The sequence below is a fragment of the Oncorhynchus tshawytscha genome, linkage group LG29 (genome assembly GCF_018296145.1).
Source record: "Oncorhynchus tshawytscha isolate Ot180627B linkage group LG29, Otsh_v2.0, whole genome shotgun sequence".
Lineage (NCBI taxonomy): Eukaryota > Metazoa > Chordata > Actinopteri > Salmoniformes > Salmonidae > Oncorhynchus > Oncorhynchus tshawytscha.
The window spans coordinates 10,568,747-10,592,050 of record NC_056457.1 but is presented as its reverse complement, the minus strand read 5'-3'; the positions used below and the strand labels follow the sequence as shown (position 1 = coordinate 10,592,050).

General features: G+C 43.2%; 1 protein-coding gene across 1 annotated transcript in view; it reads right to left on the bottom strand.

Annotated features, from left to right (window-relative positions):
• smchd1 (structural maintenance of chromosomes flexible hinge domain containing 1) overlaps nucleotides 1-23,304 on the bottom strand; it is a 38,326-nt gene that overhangs the window by 10,908 nt on the left and 4,114 nt on the right. Inside the window, exons 10-33 of the mRNA XM_024393012.2 lie at nucleotides 22,941-23,154; nucleotides 14,972-15,080; nucleotides 14,678-14,861; nucleotides 14,261-14,458; nucleotides 13,806-13,919; nucleotides 13,563-13,669; nucleotides 13,375-13,457; nucleotides 13,135-13,251; nucleotides 11,313-11,390; nucleotides 10,969-11,094; nucleotides 10,703-10,847; nucleotides 10,330-10,429; nucleotides 10,105-10,177; nucleotides 7,694-7,830; nucleotides 4,335-4,472; nucleotides 3,820-4,059; nucleotides 3,203-3,351; nucleotides 2,898-2,983; nucleotides 2,673-2,791; nucleotides 2,344-2,505; nucleotides 2,069-2,197; nucleotides 1,862-1,941; nucleotides 1,607-1,764; nucleotides 1,402-1,520 (exon numbers count right to left, since the gene is read on the bottom strand). Of these exons, the coding sequence (XP_024248780.1) occupies nucleotides 1,402-1,520; nucleotides 1,607-1,764; nucleotides 1,862-1,941; nucleotides 2,069-2,197; nucleotides 2,344-2,505; nucleotides 2,673-2,791; nucleotides 2,898-2,983; nucleotides 3,203-3,351; nucleotides 3,820-4,059; nucleotides 4,335-4,472; nucleotides 7,694-7,830; nucleotides 10,105-10,177; nucleotides 10,330-10,429; nucleotides 10,703-10,847; nucleotides 10,969-11,094; nucleotides 11,313-11,390; nucleotides 13,135-13,251; nucleotides 13,375-13,457; nucleotides 13,563-13,669; nucleotides 13,806-13,919; nucleotides 14,261-14,458; nucleotides 14,678-14,861; nucleotides 14,972-15,080; nucleotides 22,941-23,154 (3,165 nt within the window). The remainder of the gene's footprint in view (nucleotides 1-1,401; nucleotides 1,521-1,606; nucleotides 1,765-1,861; nucleotides 1,942-2,068; nucleotides 2,198-2,343; nucleotides 2,506-2,672; nucleotides 2,792-2,897; nucleotides 2,984-3,202; nucleotides 3,352-3,819; nucleotides 4,060-4,334; nucleotides 4,473-7,693; nucleotides 7,831-10,104; nucleotides 10,178-10,329; nucleotides 10,430-10,702; nucleotides 10,848-10,968; nucleotides 11,095-11,312; nucleotides 11,391-13,134; nucleotides 13,252-13,374; nucleotides 13,458-13,562; nucleotides 13,670-13,805; nucleotides 13,920-14,260; nucleotides 14,459-14,677; nucleotides 14,862-14,971; nucleotides 15,081-22,940; nucleotides 23,155-23,304) is intronic.

The following is a 23,304-nucleotide window of genomic DNA, read 5'->3' as shown; positions in this document are numbered from 1 at the left end:
ATCAGCATTTGTGGGTTCAATTACAGGCTCAAAAAGGAAAAAAATATTGAGACTTTTCTTCTGAAACTCGGGTCTATTCTTGTTTTGAGAAATGAAGGCTATTCCATGCAAGAAATTGCCAAGAAACTGAAGATCTCGTACAATGCTGTGTACTACTACCTTCACAGAACAGCGCAGACTGGCTCTATAGAGAGAGCGGGAGGCCCCGGTGCACAACTGAGCAAGAGGACAAGTACATTAGAGTGTCTAGTTTGAGAAACAGACACCTCAGAAGTCCTCAACTGGCAGCTTTATTAAATAGTACCCGCAAAACACCAGTCTCAACGTCAACAGTGAAGAGGTGACTCCGGGACACTTGCCTTCGAGGCAGATTTGCAAAGAAAAAGCCATATCTCAGACTGGCCAATAAAAAGAAAAGATTAAGATGGGCAAAAGAATGCAGACACTGGACAGAGGAACTCTGGCCAGCATCCCGGAGTCGCCTCTTCACTGTTGATGTTGAGACTGGTGTTTTGCGGCTGCTATTTAATGAAGCTGCCAGTTGAGGACTTGTGAGGCGTCTGTTTCTCAAACTAGACACTAATGTACTTGTCCTCTTGCTCAGTTGTGCACCGGAGCCTCCCACTCCTCTTTCTATTCTGGTTAGAGACAGTATGCACTGTTTTCTGAAGGGAGTAGTACACAGTGTTGTACGAGATCTTCAGTTTCTTGGCAATTTTTCGCATAGAATAACCTTCATTTCTCAGAGCAAGAATAGACCGAGTTTCAGAAGAAAAGTCTACATTTTTGTCCATTTTGAGCCTGTAATTGAACCCACAAATGCTGATGCTTCAGACACTCAACTAGACTAAAGAAGGCCAGTTTTATTGCTTCTTTAATGAGCAAAACAGTTTTCAGCTGTGCTAACAATTGCAAAAGGGTTTTCTAATGATTAATTAGCCTTTAAATGAATAACTTGGATTAGCTAACACAATGTGCCATTGGCACACAGGCGTGATGATTGCTGATAATGGGCCTCTGTAGATATTCCATTTAAAAAATCTGCCGTTTCCAGCTACAATAGTCATTTACAACATTAACAATGTCTACACTGTATTTCTGATCAATTTGATGTTAATTTAAAATGGCCCCCCAAAAAATTGCTTTTATTTTAAAAAACAAGGACATTTCTCAGTGACACCAAACGTTTGAACGGTAGTGTTTGTATATATATTTTTTTTAAAGTAATGTGAAAAATTGTGTCCTTGTGTGACAGCCAAAGTCTGTTCAAGGTAATTCGTCCCTTTGGGACTCAGTCCCAAATGGCACTGAATTCCCTTTATAGTGCACTACTTTAGGGCTCTGCACTATATAGACAATAGGGTGCCATTTGGGATGCAGCCTGGGTGTCCCGTAACTCACCCCTGAGGGGGGCCTTGACGTCCCTGACGGCTCTCCCTTCCACAACAGCATGGACATGTTGGCAGGGTTGAGGTTCTTGATGGTGCTGCCCTCCTCCGACATCACAGACACTGAAAACACTGGACCCACACAAAGACCACCATGACAGGTCAGCTGACACAGAAGCCGCAGACACACAGGCGGCGCCACAGACAGAGGTACAGACCTGTGAGGGTGCCTCCAGCAGGAAACACTGAGTTTGTGTTGTACTCCACCACCAGTTTGACAGGTTTGTTAGGATCAGGGATTATGGTAAGCTTTACGGCTGGACCGTGGATGGGCTTCTTGTTGAAGGACCCTCTGAACTCCAGCGCATACTCCCCCCTGGGAGACCAACAGGGGTTGAACACGGCCCTCCAATAATATATGGTTGCAGGGTCATTATGGCAAGTGGTTAGGAATTATAGGGTTAGGAACTTACTTTGGACCGCTCACATGGTCCACTACGAAACTGGCTTTTCCATCTTTGTCTATCGGTTGTGAATTAACGGGTGACTTCACCTGAAAAACAAAAGACTTCATCACAATTTCTTATCAAGAAGATAAGCTACCCAATAGAGGTCAATATCCCCAATGCTATAGAATCCCCCATGTCCCCTTTACATTCGTTGAGGGGAGAGTGGCTGACCTTTAGAGCTGGAGTGGAAGTCTTCAGTGTCACCACAACCCTCTGGTCAGGAGAGGGGTTCCCCCACTCGTCAAACAGCTGGAGGAGGAAGGGCGTCTGGATGCCCTGCTCATTCAGTACCTGCAGGGGCTGAGGTAAAGACGCAACACACGGACGACAGTTAGTTAGGGAGAGAGGACAGCCATGACCAATATGTACCAAAACTCAGTGGTTGCTTCACAAAATGGCAACACTGACGCGGTCAAGAGTGTCTTGGCCCTTAACTTAATGCCCACCTCTTGTGGTCCGTCCACTAGTTTGAGCTGTGCAGGGACCCCAGCCGTCAATTTAATTGTCACATGCTCCGCAAAGTCCCTCCAGGTGAAGTTCAGCTCTCTGATGCCTGGGAACCCAGGGTTGAACCGCACCCCTGTCACTAACATGGAGTGGGTGCTCTCCTGGTTACAACACAACGGCGTAATGGACATTTCGTTTTATGTCGTTTTTCCAATTCACAGACTGTAGCTTTAAGGACAATATGGGATGTTTTGACGCAAATGATACTTTCAGCAAAAATTCTCAATGATGATAGCATTACAAAATCACTTGGATTTATTCAATGTACCTGCCAGGTAAAGACCAGGGATGCTTTGTCAAGACCCTCGGCATCCACGGCGAGAGAGTCCACACAGGTCGCGGTCAGCATCTGAGTTTTATTACCATACTGGTCTGTAAGCTGTAAGACTGGGAAAGGGGATGATCGGTTTCTCATTTGGAAGGTAATCAAGAAGAAGTGTTTAAATGTGAATTAGGTGTCAAGAGAGTCAACTGTTGATGGCTCCAGACTCACAGATCTTTCCTGATAGGACCTCTCCCATCCTCACGGTCGACTCGCTCAGGGTGGCCTTCATGTGTTTCGGCTCGTCGGGGCGGGGCCTAAAACCAACACATAGCCAATCAAAAACAGGCCCGCCCCGCTGATATGATAAGCGCAATCAGAATTAATTTTGTTGCTACCTCTATAAGCATATTAACATTGTCTACTTTGTATCTTTTCACCACGAGGCAAAAATCTTTGCCTCATCAAAAAATAAAAAATAAAAAAGGTTGCTTGAGTGCAAGATCCTTCTACACATGTTTGAGCAGACGACTTACACTATAGTGAAGGAGGTGTCGACAGACACCAGCTCCTCCATGTAGGAGACCTGGTAGAAGTGCTCCTCCTTCACCAGCGTCGGGACCGGCACGTTGGGCAGCTTCCCCTGGGCCAGCTCCTCCACACTCACGTCAGCCGCCCAGTTCACCTGACACAGTCACAACAGACAAACAGGGGAATCTCAGACAACAGTCTGCTAGAAGCATCAATACTGATCTAATATCCATGTCAACTCTAATGCAGGACTCCTGGGCCCAGTATTCATAAAGCATCTCAGAGGAATGCTGATCTAGAATCAGATGCCCCCTCATTCATATGCTCTAGTCATCTGTACCTCCATCAAAATGCCAGTATTTGTCCTTCATATTTGTTCTCCGTCTTTTTAAACAGTGAGACAATGTTTTCAGCACTTATTTCCATGACTGATCAGAACGTGTTTTCTTATGGCCCTCGGTTGTCCCTCTGCAGCAGACATATGGTGAGCAATATGTTTGGAATGTCGAATTGCAATACATAAATCGTATCTGCACCTAAGTATCGTGATAATACCGTATCGTGAGGTCCCTGGTCATCCCCAGCCCTAATTCATACATGGTCAGGAGGGTGTCATCATTACCTTGATCCTCCGGGCCATCTCCTCAGACAGAGGGACCACCCTGCCTCTCTCGTCATACAGTCTATAATGGAGGTTCTCCAGGAGGTCCCCTGCAGTCCAGTCTATCTTTTCCTTGTCCCTAAGCATCATGGAGTCCACCAGGCTGTCCTCGTCCTCCTGACTGTACACCTCGAGACGTGACACACGGGTGCTGGGGACAACCCTCAGATCCCTCTGGACTGGAGCTACACTCTTCTGACTCTGATGGGTAAGAAGGGATGAATGAACATGTATCATTTCACTTGACAAAATGTATTCCTGTTATGTTTTTACACTGAAAATATTTAAAAAGCCCCAAATAATATTGGACAGAAAAACAAAACCTTATGAAGCAGTGAAAAAAATGGCAGTGTGCAGGAGCTTCTTTTTTCTATCATTGAGCTCCATGGAGGGGACGAAATAAGTTGAAAGGAGACGTTAAGAAGTTTGAGGTGAAACAAAGGGGAGGTCTTAATAGATGACAAACAATTACTTACAGGAATATCAAATGTAGCTTTAACCGTCTGGTCTCCTGCAATGTTTTTGAAGGTGATTGGTTTTAGCACCAGGGTCCCGGCTCCTGTGTTACTGCAGTCTACAGCCACCATGGAGGACGAACCAGGGATCCCCTGCAACTGAGACCCCACAGAAAGATACATACCGCACAAATATATTTTATTATTGTCAAGCCAACACGTAGACTTCCAGGACTCAATTTTTTTTTTTAAAACCACATTCATTCTATTGGGCAACAGTCTCTTTATGCATCTAGAAGGAAAGAGTTACTCCAGAAGGCAGGGGTTGTCTATGTAAGGACATTTTAAAAATCAGGCCCAGTGGGCACTGCTGACAAACAGTGAAACATTGTCAAGCAACTCATTGATTTCCAGGACTCAAATATACACAGAGTATACAAAGCATTAGGAACACCTGCTCTTTCCATAACTGACCAGGAGAAAGCTATGATACCTTATTGAGGTCACCTGTTAAATGCACTTCAAACCAGTGTAGATGAAGGGGAGGAGACTGGTTACAGAAGGATTTTTAAGCCTTTGAGTCATGGATGGTGTATACAATGCCTTCAGAAAGTAAATCGGACCCATTGACTTTTCCCACATTTTGTTAGGTTACAGTATTATTCTAACATTGAGGGGGGACTAGTCAATCTACACAAAATACCCCATAATGACAAAGCAAAACAGGATTAGACATTTTTGCTAACTTATTAAATATAAAACTGAAATATGACATTTACATAAGTACTCAGATCCTTTACTCAGTACTTTGTTGAAGCACCTTTGGCAGTGATTACAGCCGAGTCTTCTTGGGTATGACGCTACAAGCTTGGCACACCTGTATTTGGGAAGTTTTTCATTCTATCAAGCTCTTTCAGGTTGGATGGGGAGCGTCGCTGCGCAGCTATTTTCAGGTCTCTCCAGAGATGTTCCATCGGGTTCAAGTCCGGGCTCTGGCTGGGCCACAAGGACATTCCGAGACTTGTCCCGAAGCCACTCCTCTGTTGTCCTGGCTGTGTGCTTAGCATCATTGTCCTGTTGGAAGGTGAACATTCACCCCAGTCTGAGGTCCTGAGTGCTCTGGAGCAGGTTTCCATCAAGGATCTCTGTACTTTGCGCCATTCATCTTTCCCTCAAACCTGACTAGTCACCCAGTCCCTGCCCCTGAAAAAAATCCCCACAGCATGTTGCCGCCACCACCATGCTTCACCGTAGGGATGGTGCCAGGTTTCCTCTAGACGTGACCCTTGGCATTCAGGCCAAAGATATCAATCTTTGTTTTATCAGACCAGAGAATCTTGTTTCTCATGGTCAGTCCTTTATGTGCCTTTTGGCAAAATCCAAGGGGGTTGTCATGTGCCTTTTATGGAGGAGTGGCCTCAGTCTGGCCACTATCATAAAGGTCTGATTGGTGGAGTGCTGCAGAGATGGTTGTCCTTCTGACAGTTTTTAACATCTCCACAGAGGAACTCTGGAGCTCCGTCAGAGTGACCATCGGCTTCTTGGTCACCTCCCTGACCAAGGCCCTTCTCCCCTGTTGGCTCAGTTTGGCTGGGCGGCTAAGCTCTAGGAACAGTTTTGGTGGTTCCAAACTTCTTCCAGTTAAGAATAATGGAGGGCCACTGTGTTGTTGGGGGACCTTCAATGCTGCAGACATTTTTCGGTACCCTTCCCCAGATTTGTGCCTCGACACAATCCTGTCGCGGTGCTCTACCGGCAATTCCTTCGACCTCATGGCTTTGTTTTTGCTCTGAAATGCACTGTCAACTGTGGGACCTTATATAGACAGGTGTGTGATCTCCAAATAATGTCCAATCAATTGAATTTACCACAGGTGGACTACAATCAAGTTGTAGAAACATTAAGGATGATCAATGGAAACAGGATGCACCGGTGCTAAATTTCGAGTCTCATAACAAAGGGTTTGAATACTTATGTAAATATGGTATTTTTTTTATTTATTTTTTATAAAATTGGCTAACATTTCTAAAAACCTGTTTTCACTTTGTCATTATCAGGTATTGTGTGTAGCTTGATGAGGGAAATAAAATACTATTTAATCCATTTTAAAGGCTGCAAGATAACAAAATGTGTGTGTGGAATCAAGGGGTCGGAATACTTTCCCGGATGCACTGTATACAAAAACGCATTCCTTTCCTGCCATTGGGCAACAGTCGCTTTATGCACTTATCTGGAAGTGAAGAGTGGCTCCAGAAATCTGAGATTGTCTATGGAGGACATTCTATCAGGCCCAGTGGGCACTGTTGGCAAACATTGAACTCCTCTTTATCTTAGTGAGAAAGGAAAGGGATGGAGACATGTGGACCAATGGCGCCACCAGGGTAATACAGCTGCCTCAACTTCAAAGGCTGACACAGCAGTTAAAGCCTTTCCTGAAGGAGGAGACTAATTCCTACACTAAATCCAGCATGATTTAATCTCCAGAACAGCAATGTGTTGATAAATTGAAGCAATTCAGAAGCATGTGCTAATTTATGGGTTGTGATCAGATTTTAAAAGTCACAAAAGTATTCCCGTAGGTGAGATCGGCCTCCTAGAGCCCCCTCACTTGGGAGATGTCCAGATGGCCCATCAGAAGTCCACAAACCAGATATCATTCATGGATTTTATCCTACTGGTAGATATTCTGGCAAAGAGCTGGATTGTATTCACAAGGAACGCAACGATCAAATAGGGGAGGGACTACTTTGTCCAATAAGAAACACTTGTTTTCAATTGCAAAACATTTTGCTATGGTATGCACTAATGAATACAACTCTGGTAACCTGCTGTATGGAGAGTGGAACTAAATTGCACATCCTCTCTGGGACAGTGACACACCCTCTTACTCAACCCTAAAGAGTTGAAATAGTGCTCTGGCAGAGGGACAAGCCCGCCTCTCCCTTTATATTAGTTTGTGTCCTGAAGAGGGAACGGCTGTTCTACTGGAGCCAGTGGTTTTCATTAGCCAACTGCTGAGAAACTTGGAGGCAGAACTAGTACACACAGCTCCCGCAGGCTGCAGGTCCAAGTCTGACAACATTCTCACGGTGCTCGTTTTGGCCTTACGAGAACTTGATGCTACTTGGTGCCTTTGAAGACATCAAAATGCCTATTGTACTTCATTATTAAGAAGTGGACTTTAGTAAAAAAAACATTCAAATGTATGAGCATGGAAACACCAAACACTAGATGGAACTTTAGATTTCAGAAAATGTTTAACTGAACTGGAAGCCATAGGCATGCCAAGTTAGTGATGGGGATAGAAATTGCAGTTGTGTAATTCCTCTGCTTTTGACTTGAGTATATACCTCCAGAGTCAGGGTCTAGTCTGATTTTACCTGGCAGCTGATGATCAGTTTGGGGTGAGCTGTGACGTTTCCTGCTACGTCATGGACCTCCACATCAAAGCTAACCGAAGTTCCATTCTCCACAGTGATTGGATCCTCTTGTTTCACTTTCAGTGAATCTGGGTTACCTGTAAAAAACACACATTCAGCTGACACACTACTATGGAATGTCCTTTACATGTACACTGAACACATTGAGCTCCAAAAGTGTTGGGACAGTGACATGTTTTGTTGTTTTGGCGCTCTACTCCAGCACTTTGGATTTGAAATTATACAATGGGAGGTTACTACGTGAGACAGACAGTCAGCTTTAATTTGAGGGCATTTTCATCAATTGCAGCACTTTCTGTGCCTAGTTCCCCCCAACAGTATCGGGACAAATTCATTTCATTTCAATTCATTAAAGTAGTTAAAAGTTTAGCATTAGGTCCCATATTCCAAGCATGCAATGACTACATCAAGCTTGTGACTCCACACATTTATTGGATGTATTTGCAGTTTTGTTTTGAGTGTGTTTCAGATTATTTTGTACTAAATAGAATAAATAAATGACAATAATGTATTGTCATTTTGGAGTCACTTTTATTGTAAATAAGAATAAGTTTCTAAAGACTTCTACATTAATGTGGATGTTACCATGATTATGGAGAAAGTTAGACAAATAAACTCAGCAAATAAAGAAATGTCCCTTTTTCAGGACACTGTCTCTCAAAGATAATTTGTAAAAATCCAAATAACTTCACAGATCTTCATTGTAAAATTGACAGCAAATCATCAGATTGTCCTCGCAGTGGCAGACCACGTGTAACATCTGCACAGGATCGGTACATCCGAACATCACACCTGCGGTATAGGATGGCAACAACAACCGCCAGAGTTACACCAGGAATGCACAATCCCTCCATCAGTGCTCAGACTGTCCGCAATAGGCTGAGAGAGGCTGGAATGAGGGCTTGTAGGCCTGTTGGTAGGCAGGTCTTCACCAGACATCACGGTTCAGCGACCGTGGGTTTGTACCCAGACAGGGCTGGCAAAAAGTGCTCTTCACTGACGAGTTGCGGTTTTATCTCACCAGGGGTGATGGTCGGATTCGCGTTTATCGTCGAAGGAATGAGCGTTACACCGAGGCCTGTACTCTGGAGCAGGATCGATTTGGAGGCGGAGGGTCCGTCATGGTCTGGGACGGTGTGTCACAGCATCATAGGACTGAGCTTGTTGTCATTGCAGGCAATCTCAACGCTGTGCGTTACAGGGAAGACATCCTCCTCCCTCATGTGGTACCCTTCCTGCAGGCTCATCCTGACATGACCCTCCAGCATGACAATGCCACCAGCCATACTGCTTATTCTGTGCGTGATTTCCTGCAAGACAGGAATGTCAGTGTTCTGCCACGATCTCAATCCCATTGTGCACGTGAGCTGGGACCTGTTGGATCGAAAGAGTGAGGGCTAGGCCCATTCCCCAGAAATGTCTGGAAATTTGCAGGTGCCTTGATGGAAGAGTGGGGTAACATCTCACAGCAAGCACTGGCAAATCTGGTGCAGTCCATGAGGAGGAGATGCACTGCAGTACTTAATGCAGCTGATGGTCACACCAGATACAGACTGTTACTTTTGATTTTTACCCCCCCTTTGTTCAGGAACACATTATTCCATTTCTGTTAGTCACATGTCTGTGGAAATTGTTCAGTTTATGTCTCAGTTGTTGAATAATGTCATGTTCATACAAACATTTACACATGTTAAGTTTGCTGAAAATAAATGCAGTTGACAGTGAGAGGACGTTTCTTTTTTTGCTGAGTTTATCATACCCTTAAGACATGCTAACCTCTCACCATCACAGTAACAGGGGAGGGTATGATACGTACGTCTAACTTCCTTATTCATCATTCCCTCAGATTAAAAAGGAGTCTGCACTTTAACCCCAGTCATTGTGTCATTTAAAAAGTGCAGGAGTACAAATATGTCACTGTCCAAATACATTTGGAGGTGACTGTATATACAGTGCTGCTTGTAAAACCGTTTGGACTACATATATGTTTTATAAGTCCTAAAGGGTGGTTAATGTGTTTTGTTATCCCATGTTGTCACCCTAACTAGCCCTGAAGCCACAGCTGGACAGCATATGCAACTGTCACCAGGGCAATCATTGACTTAAAACCCCTTGTCGGGATCTACCGACAAACACCCCCCCATTAAAGAGGATATTTCTTCTCAGCAGCAGACCCCCAAGATGTTGCCGTAAATCACAGGTTGTTAAAACAGAGTTTTAATGCAATTTAGCTTTGTTTTTACGCAAATGGTCCATTCGCTGTTTACCAAGTTAACAAGTATTTTTCTCTGAATACCCAGGAGCACAAACATTCTTTAATTTGTGACTTCAAGTTAAATCAATCATTTTACCAGGGAGAAGGCTGATCTTCAGAGTCTGCGAGTCCTGTTTGAGGCCAGGCAATACCACTTTCAAGTCGTGCGTCTGCCGAGAGAAAAATAAGACCCATATATTTCACACATTACTTGGGGACGTAATTTGAGAAAGCTTTCAGTCGAGTGTCTGTTTCTTTGAGGTTCATCTGGATAGAGGTAAAGTGAGAGCCCTGCAGCCCTGGAAACCAGCGGGTCTCTGACCTTGCTCTGGTAGTGCTGCACCGCCCCCCTGGCTCTGACGCCCCGGATGGTCAAAATGGTCCCCCTAGCGGTCACCCCCTCGTAACTCACTTCCAGGGCACTGAAACACAGTAAGAACCACCAGCTTAACAGCGAGGAGCTGACTGACAGACTCCGGGGCTGAGCCCTACAGGGAAACGTCTTTATTACAAAGTCAACACACACAGAGGGGATGTGCAAACAGAAAATAAAAACACCTATCAATCAATGAATCAGCGCATTTAATGAATATCTTTTGAAAATTATTTGGAAATACTCCGCACAGACACAAAGTACGCAAAACAAAACATCTCAAACATGACAATGTGTTTAACTATTTTTATGTGTAACCTACCTGCATTCCAGGAGGGGCTTGAGGTTGGGAGGGGGGCGAGCAGGGTGACCGTATTCATCCAGCAGCTCCAGTGGGATGTGGAAAGGCACCCCCACATGGAGCAGGGTGTTCACTGTGCCCACCATAAACCTCTCTGCACTGCCCTCTAGGAGAGGAGAGAGAAAAGAGAGGAAACAGCTGTTTAGGAGATGGATCTGATTGCTACTGGAGAGGGCCAACGCATATAATGTATATGTGTGGCAGTCTGATTTCAGAAATTAACTTACCAGTAATGGAGAAGTCCAGTGTGTGGTTGGGAAGCCGATTCCCAGCCCAGACGGTAGCGTTGCTCTCATTGACATTGAGTATTGTGTTCAGGTGCAGAGTGTACTTCCCCAGCTTGTTCAGGTTCTCTATACAGGGAATCACATTTATTTAAAAAGCCCTTTTTACATTGGCAGATGTCCTAAAGAGCTTATAGGAGATACCGAGCCTAAAACACCAAACAGCAAGAAATGCAGATGCAGAAGCAACACTGATAAGCCTCCGGAGAGTCAGACATTATGACAAACACTAAATCACTAGCTAGTAACAAAAACAATAAAGTAAATTATAAAAATATAACAATTACCCATGGTTCTGAACCAGAATGCCCACTTGGCCGAATGTGCTGCAATGTGAGAGTTGGTCTCCACATCACCATTAGGTGCTAGGGAGGAAGAGAGAAAACTATTTATGACACGGTATACACACACTAGCCGTTGAAACAGTTCGCCAAAAATATACAATTGAAGTCGGAAGTTTACATACACTTAGGTTGGAGCCATTAACACTCGTTTCGCAACCACTCCAAAAATGTCTTGTTAACAAACTATAGTTTTGATAAGTTGGTTAGGACATCTACTTTGTGCATGACAAGTCATTTTTCCAACAATTGTTTACAGACAGATTATTTCACCGCATTACAATTCCAGTAGGTCAAAAGTTTACATACACTAAGTTGATTGTGCCTTTAAACGGCTTGGAAAATTCCAGAAATTGATGTCAATTAGCCTATCAGAAGCTTCTAAAGCCATGACATCATTTGAGTCAATTGGAGGTGTACCTGTGGATGCATTTCAAGGCCTACCTTCAAACTCAGTGCCACTTTGTTTGACATCATAGGACAATCAAAAGAAAATCAATCAAGACATCAGATAATAAATTGTAGACCTCCACAAGTCTGGTTCATCCTTGGGAGCAATTTCCAAACGCTTGAAGGTACCACGTTCATCTGTACAAACAATAGTACGCAAGTATAAACACCATGGGACCACACAGCAGTCATACTGCTCAGGAAGGAGACGCGTTCTGTCTCCTAGAGATGAACGTACCTTGGTGCGAAAAGTGCAAATCAATCCCAGAACAACAGCAAAGGACCTTGTGAAGATGCTGGAGGAAACAGGTACAGAAGTATCTATATCCACAGTAAAACAAGTCCAATATCGACATAACCTGAAAGGCCGCTCAGCAAGGAAGAAGCCACTGCTCCAAAACCGCCATAAAAAAGCCAGACTACGGTTTGCAACAGCACATGGGGACAAAGATCGTACATTTTGGATAAATGTCCTCTGGCCTGATGAAACAAAAATATAACTGTTTGGCCATAATGACCATCGTTATGTTTGGAGGAAAAGGGGGAGGCTTGCAAGCCTGAAGAACACCATCCCAACTGTGAAGTACGGGTGTGGCAGCATCATGTTGTGGGGGTGCTTTGCTGCAGGAGGGACTGGTGCACGTCACAAAATAGATGGCTTCATGACGAAGGAAAATTATGTGGAAAGATTGAAGCAACATCTCAAGACATCAGTCAGGAAGTTAAAGCTTAGTCGCAAATGGGTCTTCCAAATGTACAATGACCCCAAGCATACTTCCAAAGTTGTGGCAAAATGGCTATAAGGACAACAAAGTCAAGGTATTGGCATGGCCATCACAAAGACCTGACCTCAATCCTATAGAAACTTTGTGGGCAGAACTGAAAAAGTGTATGCGAGCAAGGAGGCCTACAAACCTGACTCAGTTACACCAGCACTGTCAGGAGGAATGGGCCAAAATTCACCCAACTTATTGTGGGAAGCTTGTGGAAGGGTACCAAAAACATTTGACCCAAGTTAAACCATTTTTAAGGCAATGCTACCAAATACTAATTGAGTGTATGTAGACGTCTGACCCACTGAGAATGTGATGAAAGAAATAAAAAGCTGAAATAAATCATTCTCTCTACTATTATTCTGACATTTTACATTCTTAAGATAAATTGGTGATCCTAAATAACCTAAGACAGGGAATCTTTACTAGGATTAAATGTCAGTAATTGTGAAAAATGAGTGTAAATGTATTTGGCTAAGGTGTATGTAAACTTCCGACTTCAACTGTAACAGCAGCAATCATTCTTACGATTCAGATCAACTCACAATGCCAAACAACTTTTAGTTCGATCAAAAGTGCTTTCCGTGTTGTGTTTTGCATGGCTGATGGTATCCTGGATATTGACTCTCCTTTCTTGTTGAGAATTTCGACATGGAGAGGTCCTGCAAGGAATGAAAAGGAGATCAGTCACTCACAAAGATGTGCATACTTAGGATACAGTATCAAACACACTTGGCAGATAGCACGGAGCAACTGTGTAAGGTGCAGAGCGTCCGTCTCTGTACCTAGTGGAGTGCCTGCTGGCCGGACATCGTTCTGGGTCCAGGGATTGCCCTCTGGCCAGGTCACTTTTAGCTTGTCTGGGAGTCTGGGGCAAAAACGGGACAATGTTACATCATAAACCAATGAACCACTGGGGCATAATGAACACATTCATGTTCGTTGGAAATAAAATCCAAAATGGTTCCCTCACTTGGCTAGTTCATCATCAATGCTCTTCTTGATGGCTGCATTGGTAATCACCCTGTCGATTTTGGAGATGGGTATGGTCTTGATGTCATCGTACAGCGCCTTTGGTTCCTATGGGAACCGATACAAAAACAGATGATTTTGCAGCCAAAATCATGCAATTGCATATGTTAAGACAATGGGAGTTCTTTAGGATAATAGTGTGTAGAACAAAGTGTCACTACTATGATTTTGTCTGACATCTTACCATGGCCACCTGCACCTGCCCTCCTGTGGCGTAGACATCTCCCTCGTGATCGCCATACAGTAGGAACTGAATAACGGAGCCAAAGAAGATGGGCTGTGTTTTCTGAGACTTCACCTTGAAGGAAAGGCAGTGAGAACAGACTTTAGAGATCGACACATGAGCTACTTAATTATCTGACTGTATTTAAAGACGCTTAAACAAGACAACTAATTAACACTTCAAACCACAGCGACCAAACAGTTCTGTTGCCCTGTCTCAATCTTTCCTCAATTCCTTACATTGTCTCTCCTCGCCTCCTTCCCAGAACGCATTGGAGAAGGTTGAGGGGAGGAACCTTGAACTTTCTCCTCCAATGTGGTGGTGGAGAAGGAGCCAATGAGAGAGGATGCAAGGAATCATGGAAAGACAAATTGAGATTGAACCAGGCTCTACAGTCTTTGGAAGAGGATGCTCACGTATTGACCAGCTTTGTACGCTCTACCGTCCCACTCGATGGAGGAGAAGGTAGCCCAAGGAGATTGCATCTTCTTTGTGGTCACGTCTGTTCGTGTGATGGTTCTCTTGAAGCCTCTGAACTTTACTTGCTTGTCCCACTTCTCGTGGCAGGTCTTCAGCCACTGGTGAAACTCCTTATGGATTTTAACCCTTTGTTCCTGGGAGGGGAAATGACATGCATCAGTAACACAGCATTTTTTTAATACTAAATGTTCAACATCATAGTGGTAATTCAGTAATACTGTTATCACATTTGTCTAATATGGGTGTGAAGATGTCCAGCTCTGAGGCTTAAATATGCTATAATATTTTCTTCCACCCAAGAGGACTGAGGTTTGCTAGTAATAGAACATAAACATCAGACACAAGGAAGCTACCTGGCCATTGACAATGCGGGTGAATAAGGTCTCCTTATTCTTTAGCTGCAGCTCCAGGTCCATGAAAGTGAGCTTATTGGTGCTGACCTGGAACCGGTCATTGGTGAACAGCACCCCTGAGAACCTGCTGTAACACTCTGCAGGCACTGTCCCGGTCTTCTTTGGCCATGCGCACCAATCAAACCTGAAACACGACGGACGAACACAGAATTCAAACATTAACCCTTTTTTTTGTTAAAGTATACATTACTGAAGAAAAATGTATTATTAAAATAGCATTTTGAAAGTCTTTACTCGGATACAGTGGTGTATGGGATGAGACGTCCATTCCAAAAACACTCAAATATGGGCCTCTTCCCCCTGGCCTGGTTCAGGACGATACTGTCATCATCCTCTTCCGTAGCTGGTGAATATTATAGAGGGAACAGAATGCAATCAGACTTTTGCTGAACTCAAAGATGAGATCACATGGGCTTTACAAGAAAATGTTCATTTCAGATGCCATAATATCTCAGTATGTTATGACACTTTTATCAGCGGTTATCAAACTAGGGGTCACCTGATATTAAAATGGGGTCGCGAGAGGATGTTCTAAATCCAGAGATAAAATAAAATTTTAAAAAACGGTACCTGACTAAAAAAGTATATTTGTTGACCGAGTCATCTGTTCTTTCGACCAATTATATTTTTACACAAACACACAAGTTTTGGGTCACTTAGAAATGTCCATGTTTTGTCCATTGAAATAATATCAAATTGATCAGAAATACAGTGCAGACATTGTTATAGTTGTACATTTTTAATGGAATATCTACATAGGCCCATTATCAGCAACCATCACTCGGCACGTTGTGTTAGCCTTTTAAAATTAATAACTTGGATTAGCTAATTGATCATTAGAAAACTCTTTTTCAATTATGTTAGCACAGCTGAAAACTGTCCTTCTGATTAAAGAAGCAATAAAACTGGCCTTCTTTAGACTAATTGAGTATCTGGAGCATCAGCATTTGTGGGTTCGATTACAGGCTCAATATGGCCACAAACAAAGAAGTTTCTTCTGAAACACGTCAGTCTATTCTTGTTCTGAGAAATGAAGGATATTCCATGCGAGAACTTGCCAAGAAACTGAAGATCTCGTACAACGCTTTGCACTACTCCCTTCACAGAAAAAGCGCAAACTGGCTCTAACTAGAATAGAAAGAGTGGGAGGCCCCGGTGCACAACTGAGCAAGAGGACAAGTGCATTAGAGTGTCTAGTTTGAGAAACAGATGCCTCACAAGTCCTTAACTGGCAGCTTCATTAAATAGTACCCGCAAAACACCCGTATCAAAGTCAGTGAAGAGGCGACTCTTTTGCTCCATCTATGGCGGGACGGCGGGCAGGCATCGGCACTCGTTATGAATGTGTCTCCCTCTGCCACATAGACACATTGTATGATACACCGAGAGCAACTGGCTGCAAAAGAGATTCGCACAGAACTCTGCGATATACTGCAGCAGGTAACTTCAACTGTAAACTACAGCAAACCCGAGTAGTTGCTGCTTTTGCATGTTCATGTTCATGAGCTGAAATAAAAGATTGCAGAAATTTTCCATACATTTATTTCTCTCAAATGTTGTGCACAAATTTGTTTACATCCCTGTTGGTTTGCATTTCTCCTTTGTCAAGACAATCCATCAAACTGACAGGTGTGGCATATCAACAAGTTGATTAAACATGACCATTACACAGGTGCACCTTGTGTGGGGACAATAAAAGACCAATAAAATGTGCAATTGTCACATAAGACAATGCTACAGATATTTCAAGTTGAGGGAGCATGCAATCGGCATGCTGACAGAAGGAATGTCCACCAGAGCTGTTGCCAGAGCATTTAACATTCATTTCTCTACCGTAAGATAATTTGGCATTACGTCCAAACGGGCACACAACTGCAGATCACATGTAGTCATGCCATCCCATTCTGCACAAACTGTCATAAGCCATCTCTGGGAAGCTCATCTGCTTGCTTGTCATCCTCACCAGGGTCTTGAACTGACTGTAGTTCAGCGTCGTAACAGACTTCAGTAGGAAAATGCTCACCTTCGATGGCCAACGGGGCGGCAGGGCAGCCTAGTGGTTAGAGCGTTGGACTAGTAACTGAAAGGTTGCAAGTTCGAATCCCCAAGCTGACAAGGTACAAATCTGTCGTTCTGCCCCTGAACAGGCAGTTAACCCACTGTTCCTAGGCCGTCATTGAAAATAAGAATTTGTTCTTAACTGACTTGCCTAGTAAAATAAAGGTAAAAATAAAATAAAAATGGCACGCTGGAGAAGTGTGCCCTTCACAGATGAATCCCAGTTTAAATATTGTACCGGGCAGCGTGCATGGCGTCGTGTGGGCAAGCGGTCTGCAGAGGTAAACGATATGAACAGAGTGCCCCATGATGGCGGTGGGGTTTAGGTATGGGCAGGCATAAGCAACGGACAATGAACATAATTGCATTTTATCTATGGCAATTTGAATGCAGATACTGTGACAAGATCCTGAAACCCATTGTCTGGCCATTCATCCTCCGCCATCACCTCATGTTTCAGCATGATAATGCACAGCCCCATGTCGCAAGGATCTGTACACAATTCCTGGAAGCTGATTATTTAATGATGGTGTTGGAGTTGTGCCTGGCCGTGCAGTCATGAGTACTCCCTGTTCACTCATGACTACACGGCCAGGCACAACTCCAACACCATCATTAAATTAAATCTGCTGATGACACAACAGTGGTAGGCCTGATCACCGACAACAACGAGACGGCCTATAGGGATGAAGTCAGACACCTGGCCGTGTGGTGCCAGGACAACAACCTCTCCCTCAAAGTGATCAAGACAAAGGAGATGATTGTAGACTACAGGAAAAGGAGGACCGAGCACACCCCCATTCTCATCAACAGGGCTGCAGTGGAGCAGGTTGTGAGCTTCAAGTTGCTTGGTAACCACATCAACATAGTGGATGGAAGCTATACTGTTACACTGGCAATACTAAAGTGCCTATAAGAACATCCAATAGTCAAAGGTTAATGAAATACAAATGGTATGGAGGGAAATAGTCCGATAATAACCACAACATAAAACTTCTTACCTGGGAATATTGAAGACTCATGTTAAAAGGAACCACCAGCTTTCATATGTTCTCATGTTCCGAGCAAGGAACTTAAACGTTAGCTTTCTTACATGGCATATATTGCACTTTTACTTTCTTCTCCAACACTTTGTTTTTGCATTATTTAAACCAAATTGAACATGTTTCATTATTTACTTGAGGCGAAATTGATTTTATTGATGTATTATATTAAGTTAAAATAAGTGTTCATTCAGTATTGTTGTAATTGTCATTATTAAAAAAATATATATATATATATATATATATATATATATATATAAAAATATATATATATATATATATATATATATATATATATATATATATATATATATATAAAAAAAGACGATTGATCGGTATCGGCTTTTTTTGGTCCTCCAATAATCAGTATCGGTGTTGAAAAATCATAATCGGTCGACCTCTAACAGAGGGTAGTGAGAACAGCCCAGTACGTCACTGGGGCCAAGTTCTGACATCCAGGACCTCTATACCAGGCGGTGTCAGAGGAAGGCCCTAAAAATTGTCTAAGACTCAAGCCACCCTAGTCATGGACTGATCTCCCTGCTTCTGCACGGCAAGCAGTACCAGAGCGCAAAGTCTAGGTCAAAGAGGTTTCTAAACAGCTTCTACCCCCAAGCCATTAGACGTGTGAAAATCTAGTCAAACAGCTACCCAGACTATTTGCATTGCCCCCTCCCCTCACCACTGCCACTTTTATCTATGCATACTTTAATTAACTCTCCCTACATGTACATACTACCTCAACTAACTGGTTCCCCTGCACATTAACTCTGTACATAGTTATATTTTTTTCTGCTGCTCTTTAATTACTTGTTACTTTTATCACATACATATTTTTATATATTTTTAAGCTACACTGTTGGTTAGGGGGTCATAAGTAAGCATTTCACTGTAAGGTCTACACTGGTCATATTCAGCACATGTGACTAATACAATTTGATTTTAATGTCCCAGTCACCCCATGGCCTGCATACTCAGACATGTCACCACTCATTGAGCATGGTTGGGATACTCTGGATCGACATATACAACAGCATGCTCCAGTTCCCGCCAATATCCAGCAACTTTACACAGCCATTGAAGAGGTTTGAGCTAATATTCAGCAGGCCACAATCAACCTGATCAAGTCTATGTCAAGGAGATGCGTAGAACTGCATGAGGCAAATGGGGGTCACACCAGATACCGAGTATTTATTATGTTTTTTTAATCCACGGCCCTACTTTTTTTTGTGACCAACAGATGCATACAGTTGAAGTTGGAAGTTTACATACACCTTAGCCAAATACATTTAAACTCAGTTTCACAATTCCCGATGGGTAATTTTTACTAGGATTAAACATCTTAGGTCAGTTAGGATCACCACTATTTTTAAAATGTGAAATGTCTGAATAATAGTTGAGAAAATGACTTATTTCAGCTTTTATTTCTTTCATCACATTCCCAGTAGGTCAGAAGTTTACATCGTGGCCAAAATGTTTGAGTATTAATTTCCACAAAGTTTGCTGCTTCAGTGCCTTTAGATATTTTTGTCAGATGTTACTATGGAATACTGAAGTATACTTACAAGCATTTCACAAGTGTCAAAGGCTTTCATTGACAATTACATGAAGTTGATGCAAATCGTCAATATTTGCAGTGTTGAACCTTCTTTTTCAAGAACTCTGCAATCCGCCCTTGCATGCTGTCAATTAATTTCTGGGCCACATCCTGACTGATGGCAGCCCATTCTTGCATAATCAATGCTTGGAGTTTGTCAGAATTTGTGGGGTTTTGTTTGTCCACCCACCTCTTGAAGATTGACCACAAGTTCTCAATGGGATTAAGGTCTGGGGAGTTTCTTGGCCATGGACCCAAATATCGATGTTTTGTTCCCAGAGCCTCTTAGTAATCACTTTTGTCTTATGGCAAGGTGCTCCATCATGCTGGAAAAGGCATTGTTCGTCACAAAACTGTTCCTGGATGGTTGGGAGAACTTGCTCTCTGAGGATGTGTTGGTACCATTCTTTATTCATGGCTGTGTTGTTAGGCAAAATTTTGAGTGAGCCCACTCCCTTGGCTGAGAAGCAACCCCACACATGAATGGTCTCAGGATGCATTACTTTTGGCATGACACAGGACTGATGGTAGCGCTCACCTTGTCTTCTCCGGACAAGCTTTTTTACAGATGCCCCAAACAATCGGAAAGGGGATTCAGAGAAAATGACTTTGCCTCAGTCTTCAGCAGTCCAATCCCTGTACCTTTTGCAGAATATCAGTCTGTCCCTGATGTTCTTCCTGGAGAGAAGTGGCTTCTTGGCTGCCCTTCTTGACACCAGGCCATCCTCCAAAAGTCTTTGCCTCACTGTGCGTGCAGATGCACTCACACCTGCCTGCTGCCATTCCTGAGCAAGCTCTGTACTGGTGGTGCCCCGATCCCGCAGCAAAATCAACATTAGGAGAGAGTCCTGGCGCTTGCTGGACTATCTAGGGCGCCCTGATGCCTTCTTCACAACAATTGAACCGCTCTCCTTGAAGTTCTTGATGATTTGATAAATGGTTGATTTAGGTGCAATCTTACTGGCAGCAATATGCTTGCATGTGAAGCCCTTTTTGTACAAAGCAATGACGACGGCATGAGTTTCCTTGCAGGTAACCATGGTTGACAGAGGAAGAACAGTGATTCCAAGCACCACCCTCCTTTTGAAGCGTCCATTCTGTTATTAGAACTCAATCAGCATGACAGAGTGATCTCCAGCCTTGTCCTCGTCAACACTCACGTGTTAACGAGAGAATCACTGACATGTCAGCTGGTCCTTTTGTGGCAAGGCTGTAATGCAGTGGAAATGTTTTTGGGGGATTCAGTTCATTTGCATGGCAAAGAGAGACTTTGCAATTAATTGCAATTCACCTGATCACTTTTCATAACATTCTGGAGTATATGCAAATTGCCATCATACAAACTGAGGCAGCAGACTGTGAAAATGATTGTGTCATTCTCAAAACTTTTGGCCACAACTGTACACTCAATTAGTACTTGGTAGCATTGCCTTTAAATTGTTTAACTTGAGCCAAATGTTGTGTGTAGCCTTCCACAAGCTTCCCACAATAAGTTGGGTGAATTTTGGCCCATTCCTCCTGACAGAGCTGGTGTAACTGAGTCAGGTTTGTAGGCCTCCATGCTCGCACACGCTTTTTCAGTTCTGCCCACACATTTTCTATAGGATTGAGGTCAAGGCTTTGTGATGGCCAAGCCAATACCATGACTTTGTTGTCCTTAAGCCATTTTGCCACAACTTTGGAAGTATGCTTGGGGTCATTGTCCATTTGAAAGACCAATTTGTGACCAAGCTTTAAATTCCTGACTGATGTCTTGAAACGTTTCAATACATCCACATAATTTTCCTTTCTCATGAAGCCATCTATTTGGTGAAGTGCACCAGTCCCTCCTGCAGCAAAGCACCCCCACAACATGATGCTGCCACCCCTGTGCGTCATGGTTGGGATGGTGTTCTTCAGCTTGCAAGCATCCCCCTTATCCTCCAAACATAACGATGGCCATTATGGCCAAACAGTTCTATTTTTGTTTCATCAGACCAGAGGACAGTTCCCCAAAAAGTCCCCATGTGCAGTTGCAAACCGTAGTCTGTCTTTTTTTAATGGCGGTTTTGGAGCAGTGGCTTCTTCCTTGCAGAGCGGCCTTTCAGGTTGTTTATATAGGACTCATTTTACTGTAGATACTTTTGTACCTGTGTCCTCCAGCATCTTCACAAGGTCCTTTGCTGTTGTTCAGGTATTGATTTGCACTTTTCACACCAAAGTACGTTCATCTCTAGGAGACAGAACACGTCTACTTCCTGAGTGGTATGACGGCTGCGTGGTCCCATGGTGTTTATACTTGCGTACAATTGTTTGTACAGATGAACGTGGTACCTTCAAGCGTTTGGAAATTGCTCCCAAGGATGAACCAGACTTGTGGAGGTCTACAATTTTTTTTCTGAGGTCTTGGCTGATTTCTTTTGATTTTCCCATGATGTCAAGCAAAGAGGCACTGAGTGTGAAGGTAGGCGTTGAAATACATCCACAGGTACACCTCCAATTGACTCAAATGATGTCAATTAGCCTTTCAGAAGCTTCTAAAGCCATGACATCATTTTCAGGCATTTTCCAAGCTGTTTAAAGGCACAGTCAACTTAGTGTATGTAAACTTCTAACCCACTGGAATTGTGATACAGTGAATAAGTGAAATAATCTGTCTGTTAACAATTGTTGGAAAAATTACGTGTGTCATGCACAAAGTAGATGTCCTAACCGAGTTGCCAAACTATAGTTAACAAGAAATTTGTGGAGTGGTTGAAAAACGAGTTTTAATTACTCCGAGCCAAGTGATGTGAAATCCATAGATTAGGGCCTAATGAATTTATTTTAATTGACTGATTTCCTTACATGAACTGTAACTCAGTCAAATCATTGAAAGTGTTGCGTTTCTATTTCTGTTCTATGTAGTTTGAAATAGAAGTGACTGGCGAGATAGGGAAGAGGACAAAACCTATACAGCAACTAACAAACTATGGATCGATTGGCTTGCTACCTAGTTTGTGCGCCCTCCTGAGCCTGTGTCTCCTTTAGTCTCCTTTCCCCACTGGAGAATGGTGTCACTCGTCACATTTTATGTTATTTATTTTTTATCTTTTTATTTTTAATCCCAGCCCCCTTCCCCGCAGGAGTTCTTTTGCCTTTTTGTCATCTGTCATTGTAAATCTGAATGTCTTCTTAACTGACTTGCCTAGTTGAATAAAATGTCAAGAAATTCCAAGCTATTTTAATTTTTTAAAGTTTGAGATAGGATTTTACTGAGTGGGTTCTCGAATTTATGCTTTGGCCACAACTAGTAAAGGACGAGTCAACGACATTCTTCAGGTATGAACTTTTAAAAATGAGATTTTCACAAGACTTTAAAAGCTTAACTGTGAACTACTGCAATTTAAAAACTTGACCTTGACCAATGTGTCCAAACATCTGACAGCAACCCTCTACACATAGCAGTCAATGCCTATTAGGTTCTGGTGAAAATTAGTGCACTATGTAGGGAATAGGGTACCATTTGGGGTACAGCCTAGGTTACCTGGTATGGCATAGGGGTCTTCGGGGTAGGTCTCCCTGTCATAGAGGAAGGGGTGGTACCTCAGGACCCCCTCCACTATTCCATCAACGTCTGTGCAGGCCTTGAACTCGAATGTGTCAGCCGACGTGTTGATGTAGAGCGTCTGCATGTCGTTGTCGATCTCTCTGAGGTTCACCATGCGAGGGATCTTGGGGAACTTCTCCAGCAGAGAGATCTGAACAGTAGATAAATATCAATATAGTACCACAAAATTAGAGGCGGCAGGGTAGCCTAGTGGTTAGAGAGTTGGACTAGTAACCGAAAGGTTTCAAGTTCAAATCCCCGAGCTGACAAGGTACAAATCTGTCGTTCTGCCCCTGAACAG